This window comes from Triticum dicoccoides, chromosome 5B (assembly GCF_002162155.2).
Source record: "Triticum dicoccoides isolate Atlit2015 ecotype Zavitan chromosome 5B, WEW_v2.0, whole genome shotgun sequence".
In the NCBI taxonomy this organism is placed as follows: Eukaryota; Viridiplantae; Streptophyta; class Magnoliopsida; order Poales; family Poaceae; genus Triticum; species Triticum dicoccoides.
In genome coordinates this window covers 480,664,629-480,671,390 of record NC_041389.1, presented here as the reverse complement: position 1 = coordinate 480,671,390, position 6,762 = coordinate 480,664,629, and the positions used below count along the sequence as shown (strand labels likewise).

General features: G+C 53.2%; 1 protein-coding gene across 1 annotated transcript; it reads left to right on the top strand.

Moving 5' to 3' along the window:
• Nucleotides 1–1,917: 1,917 nt before the first annotated feature.
• On the top strand, nt 1,918–5,182 carry LOC119310982 (putative UDP-rhamnose:rhamnosyltransferase 1). Its single transcript, XM_037586612.1, has 2 exons — nt 1,918–2,502; nt 3,967–5,182. Exons 1-2 carry the CDS (start codon nt 2,050–2,052, stop codon nt 4,975–4,977), a joined length of 1,464 nt encoding a protein of 487 aa, XP_037442509.1. The 5' UTR covers nt 1,918–2,049; the 3' UTR covers nt 4,978–5,182.
• The last annotated feature ends 1,580 nt before the right edge of the window (nt 5,183–6,762 follow it).

Here is a 6,762-nt window from a genome sequence, read left to right as displayed (position 1 = left end):
ATGTACATCGTCATAGACGCCTCTTGAACATCTTCTTCCTCGGGTATGGTCAGTCCTGCTATTCACTTGCCAGTCTCTAGGCAAAAAGACTGTACAATATGTTGGGCCAATATGACTTTAAGTTTTGGTTGTGCTTCCGATATGTTTCGCAATGGTTGAGATGCCACGTTAGTGCTCTTTGTTCTATCCTTTCACCATTTGTGGCTTGAGTTGGACAAGAAGAGTTGTGTGTCATTGTATTTGTGCGGGTGTGGTTGCTAACCTCTTTCGTTACATGTTGTGTGCCAAAATGTGATGTACTCCGACCTAAAACATCTTATAAAAGTTTATAGAGGTAGTATTAGCCATCTTTGCTCTTTTTTTTAAGAAATTTTCAATCTATTCATCTTCAATCATGGCAATAGAAAGAACAACAGAGGTAATAAATATTACAATCATGTCCATAGAATACCTAGCGACGACTACAAGCACTGGCGCGAGCCAAAGGCGCCCCACCATTATCGCCTCTCCCTCACCGGAGCCGGGCAAACCTTGTTATAGTAGACAGTCGGGAAGTCTTCATGCTAAGGCCCCAAGGACCAGCGCACCAGAGTAACAACCATCGTTGATGAAGAAAGTCGTAGATCAGAAAAAGTCAAACCTGTAAACACCCAAACGAAGACGAATGGAGACCGGATCCAAACAGATCCACCGAAGACTGGCACCGACCGAATCCCGCGAGATCCAACGGAGACAAACTTCCACACGCCCTCTAACGATGCCAGACGCACCATCCGGACGTGGATAGAACGTGTGAGACATTATTCCTACTAAGGAACATCGCCGCCGCCGCACAGCCCCAACCAAGACGCTGAATCTAACAAGAACGAGAATGGGGTCCCTCCCGCCGGCAGGGGGCCGAGATCCTCCGCACCTCCATGGTGTAGAGGCCATGGAAGATGGGACAGACCGGCGATGGCGCCGACGGAAGGAGACGAGCTTTTCTCGTAGAGGAGGAAAGAGATGGAAGAATTGTAGTTCCTTTTGCTCTTTTCTATGTCACTCATACACCTCTCCCTGGTGTATCCTCATAAAAGTTTTTATAGTTAAATTTCGTAAAGCCTAGACCGAAAAAGTTGCACACAATTAATTCCTTGATTTTGCTATGTATATAGGTTGATGTAGCGCAAAAGATATATATCGCTTACGAACAGCGTTGAGGGGGTACTGCCTATATTGTGTCGATCGGATCGACCCATTAGTAACGGGAGTAGGGGATGCCGGTTTTGGGAAGCTTTCGGAACCTTCTGCCCAGTTTTGGGAAGGTTCTAGAAAATGTTTATCTTTCTTTCCTTTTCTTTCTATTTGTTCTCACTTCTTTTACTTTTAATTTTTATTTTGTTTTTGTTTTTTACTTTTTAATTCACGAACAGTTTTAAAATCCACAAACAATTTTTGAATTCAGGATTTTTTTTTAAAATTCAGGAAGATATTCTTAATCCGTGAACATTTTTTCAACTTCATTACTAACATATTTCAAATTGGTGAACATTTATCTGAATTCACAGACATTCTTTGAATCCGCAAACATTTTTTAAATTCAAGAAGATTTATTGAATTGATGAACATTTTCACAAATTTCATGGACATATTTTAAATTGACGGACATTTTTTAAAATTAAAAAACAGACCACCCGAAGTAAAAAAGAATCGAAAGAAAAGAAAAAGGCGTGCTGGGAGACTCGCGCGTGTTGTTGCGCGCTGGACCAGCCTCGTGCTGCATGTCTCATGTAGGAAGCGCGTGAGCGATGCAGCGGCTTGTTGCTCGCAGCGAGCGACATATAGCAGCGCCCGTTGATGCAGAGGGTGCTACCCTCCTCTTTGAAAAGTAACATAGTAGTATATATTAGCAAAGTCGTTGCATCCCCTCTCTCCCCGTCTGATCTGGATCGACATTTTCTTGTCTGTCTCATCTCTCTCGCCGGCGGTCAGAGCAGGAGAAAGCGCCCACAATCGGCGACCTAGCTTGTTGGAAGTATACTTTTTAGTTCCAAGAAGTGAGAGCTGGTTATGGCAAAAGCCATGGAAGCCACCGCAAGGTCTTCTTCATCACTCCACGTCGTGGTGTTCCCATGGCTCGCGTTCGGCCATATGATCCCCTACCTCGAGCTCTCGGAGCAGCTGGCGAGGCGCGGGCACGCCGTCACCTTCGTGTCCGCGCCGAGGAACCTCGCCAGGCTGAGGCCCGTCCCGGAGGACCTCCGGCCCCGCGTCCGCCTCCTCCCCCTGCCCCTGCCCAGCGTCGACGGCCTTCCTTACGGCGCCGAGTCGACGGCCGACGTCCCGCCGGAGAAGGTCGACCTCCTCAAGGTGGCTTTCGACGGCCTCGCCGCCCCTTTCGCCGGATTTCTTGCCGGAGCCTGCGCCGGCGGGGAGGGTGCGACGGGATTCGGCAAGAAGCCCGATTGGATCTTCGTTGACTTCACACACCACTGGCTCCCGCCCATTGCTGAGCAGCACAAGGTACGTAGGCACTCCATTTTTTTATAAAGAAAGTACGCGCTCCATTATTTAAGGAAAACGTTTGGAGCCGGGGCATCGGAGGAACATTGGGCCGGTCTCCCTCTTCCCCGCGTCTCCTTCATCGCAGCTCCCCCACATCTCGCGCAGCTCGCCGGGGCGCGCGCCGCCCTCTTCTTCTGCTCCCTCCTCCCCACCCTTCCCCATCCCTTCCTTCCCCCCCCCCTCCCCCCGCGGTCGCAGCACCACGCCTTCCTTCCCCGTTCGAAGCTGCCATGGATCTGCACGGTGACCATTCCATCTCGCCGGCGACCGAGGGGCGGTGACCACGGGAGATGCTGCAACCGGGGCGACGGGGTGCTACCACGGCGACGCCTACCTCATATGCATCGGAGCTCTGCCTACCTCGCCGGAGCCATGGCAGACTACACCCCACGGCGATTTTTTGATGAAACCGGTTGTAGCAAATTCAATCGCCGGTGGTAGCAAAAATTACTACGGTTGCAGCAAAACGGCGTCATCGTCATCGCGGGGTCGCAACTGAGATAAGGAGTTTGAAGCTTTTTTCAATGCGGTTGTAACTTTTATAACTGTCGGTTGCAACTTTTCATTTTTCGTCCATGGCTTCCTTTCCACGGTTGAAACTTTTTTATAGTCGGATGAAGTTTTTTTCATCGCTAGATGAAGCTTTTTCTGTCACCGGTTGTAACTTTTCGTCCAGGGCTTTTGTTTCCACGGTTGAAACTTTTTTTATAGTCTGATGAAGCTTTTTTTCATCGCTAGATGAAGCTTTCTCTGTCACCGGTTGTAACTTTTCTTGGTCATCCATAGCTCCAGTCGTATACTGGTTGAAGCTTTTTTCGTAGCCGGTTGAAGCTTTTCCTATCGCTAGTTGTAGCTTTTTTCGCCGTAGGTTGCAGCACTGAGCATCTCCCTGGGCGCTCGATCTTTTTTGTTCGCAAGTGGGGGATGAGCGCCGGCGAGCACACAGGTGAGCACGCCGGTGAGCTCTGGTCGTCGCCACCGGAGCTGCAACGGTGGCCATGGAAGCTACAACCGCAGGGATGGGCTATTGCATGGGGGCGAAGCCGGTGAAGAGGACGGCCGCCGAGGATTACCGCGACCAGGGCGGCCGGGAAAGACGGCCGACGAGGACGGCGATCGGGACGAGGAGGGCAGGCGAGGGAGGGGCGGCGACGAGGGGGAACACGGGCAGCCGGCGAGATGGGGTTCGCGAGAAGAAGACGACGCTCGTTACGGGCTCGTGAGAGGAAGACGACGACCTAATTGGATAAGGATCCAACGGCTCGGGACGGGCCGATCTGACGGCTAGGGTGCGACCGGCCGAAACGTGCGACCGGCCGAAACGTTCGGCCGGCGCACCGGCGCCTAGCATCGCCCATTATTTAATGCTGCATACTGCCTACGAGTCTGTCAACAAGAGGTTTGTGTGCGCTGCGCGTGCAGGTACCGTGCGCGTTGTTCTCCATCTTCCCGGCAGCGTTCATCGCCTTCCTCGGCCCCAAGACGGTGAACGACGAGCACCCGCGGAGGACGGCGGAGGACTTCACGGACCAGCCGCCGTGGATCCCGTTCCCAACCCACATCGTCCACCGTCTCCACGAGGCCAAGCAGTTCGTCCAGCTGCATTTACGCCCCAACGCCGCCGGCCCGTCCGACTGCTGCCGCTTCTGGGAGACGGAGCAGCACTGCCCGCTCGTCATCGTGCGCAGCTGCCGCGAGGTCGACGGCCCGCTCTGCCCCCTCCTCACTGACCTCTTCGGCAAGCCTGTGGCCCCGTCCGGCCTCCTCGCTCCATACGACGCCGCCCAAGAAGCTGTTGCCGACCGTGCCGGCGGCGGCGAGGATGAGGACAAGGCGAGCGCGAGTCTCATGCGCTGGCTGGACGAGCAGCCGGCGAGGTCCGTGATCTACGTCGCGTTCGGGAGCGAGGCACCGCTGACCCCCGAGCAGGTCCGCCAGCTCGCAGTCGGGCTGGAGCTGTCGGGCGCTCGGTTTCTCTGGGCGCTGCGGGAACCGAGCGGCCTCCTGATCCCCGACGGGTTCGAGGAGCGCGTGTCCGGGCGCGGCCTCGTGCGCGTGGGGTGGGTGCCGCAGGTGCGCGTCCTCGCGCACGGCGCCGTGGGTGCGTTCCTGACGCACACTGGGTGGAGCTCGCTCATGGAGAGCTTCCTGTTCGGCCACCCGCTCGTGATGCTACCTCTGTTCGCCGACCAATGCGTCACGGCGCGAGCCATGGCGGCGAGGGCGGTCGGCCTGGAGGTGCCCAGGGACGAGCGCGACGGGTCGTTCGCCGGGGTCGACGTTGCCTGGACGGTGCGGCGGGTGATGGCGGAGGGCGAGGAAGGGAAGGCGCTCGCCCGCAATGCCAGGGCGTTCCAGGAGATTCTCTGCAACAGGGCGAAGCAGGACAAGTACGTCGACGAGCTAGTTGAACACCTGCTGCGACTGCAATAGGGCAAGGGACGCCGTGTTGCCTGTCGAAATGTGTAATCAATAATCGTGCATGTTTCCTCAATCTACTCGATGTCCCCGAAATATGTAAATGTGATAATCGTGTCTGTTTTCCGACTCTACTCGATGTCCCCTGAAATGTGTAAATGTAATAAACGTGCATGTTTTCCCAGTCTACTCGATGTCCCTGAAATGTGTAAATGTAATAATCGTGCCTGTTTTCCCAATCTACCCGATGTTCCTGAAACGTGTAAATATAATAACGTATCCACGAGACTATCCACGTATTAATTCTGCATTTTCCGCACAAGACTGTCCACGTGATTTCCACATTAATTTCACAAAAAGAATTCCTATATACAACACCTAAATAGTTCATCTTCACTATTTCAATTCTATTAACATGCACACATGCTACCTCATCACATATGTCACATCATCATTCACTAATTATTTCTTTTAACATATATGAAAATGTCAACATGCACACATGCCACCTCATCACACATGTTACCTCATCATCCACTAATTATTTCTCTTAACATACATGAAAAATTTAATATGCACACATCCCAACTCACCACACGCTATCCAATCACACTAATTGCATCACAAGATGCGCACAACCATGTATTTCTCTCACCTGAGGCAAAACCGTTGACCCTAGGCTTCTCCGCTTCCCTCTACTTCATCGCCGCCACTAGAGGATGGCGCCACGCTAGCCCAGGGCGCGGTCAAGGAAGGTGGAGACTGGGAGCATGTTGTCGCGCTCGATGGTGGGCGCCTGGATCAGATCCGCATGATCCGTCCGGCCATCCAGAGGAGCTCCGCGCCACCACATGGGTCAGCAGGCCAGATCCTTCTGGCCGTTCGGGACACTGTGGGTGCCCGGCAGTCAGGTACGCCCTGAGGTGCCTGATCTAGATTGCGGGATGCCTACAAGCCTTCGTCCCCTGCTCGGCATGCTTGTCCGTGCGGATCTGAGCCGCAAGACTTGCTGATCCTTGATGCGGTTGGAGCTGGAGGAGGGATTCAAAACGGGAGAAATCCCTAGACGGCCTTTTGGCCGCGGCGGCTGCGACAACCGAGGGCACCATTTTCTTCTCCATGGAGACGCTCGTTAGATCTACTTCTACTTCCACCACACCATTTGTCTCCCCGGTGAAAGCCCTAACTGTGGTGGACGGCAATGGCGTCTTCGGGCATCGTTCCCTTCTTGAAGGCGTCGCCTTGCGCGTCGATGATGACGGGTCTTGGTGGCATGGTGCAGTGGAGTCTCGGCGGCGGATGCGTCTTGATGGACTAGCGCAAGGCGGTGGTGCTATCTGTCGCCGGGTCGGCCAGACCATGTGGTGCTCTCAGCCCATTGCGGGGGCAGATGCGTGAGGCTAACAAATTAGATAGTGCACGTTCATGCGGTTCGGGCACATTATCAGGATTGTAGGTGTTGCAACTTTGTTATCCTGATGGGTGGCTTCGAGTTGATCCATGTATTCATGTTGTCAGATTCTCTCTTTTTAACACAGTATAGACGCAAGCGCTCATGCATACACGCATAACGTCTCCTCCCACTGAAATTGCATCACCGGAAATCCTGAAATAAATCCAGTAATAATGCGAGCACCTCGACTTGAACCCTGGTGGGCTGAGAATACCACTGTTCCTTTAACCATTCAGCCACTTGTTGGTTCGTGTTGTCAGATTCTGTTGAATAATAACAAAGATGGTTGTGCACATCGATTGATGCAGAGGCCGGGGGTCATCCTCCTTTTGAGAAAAATATATTTC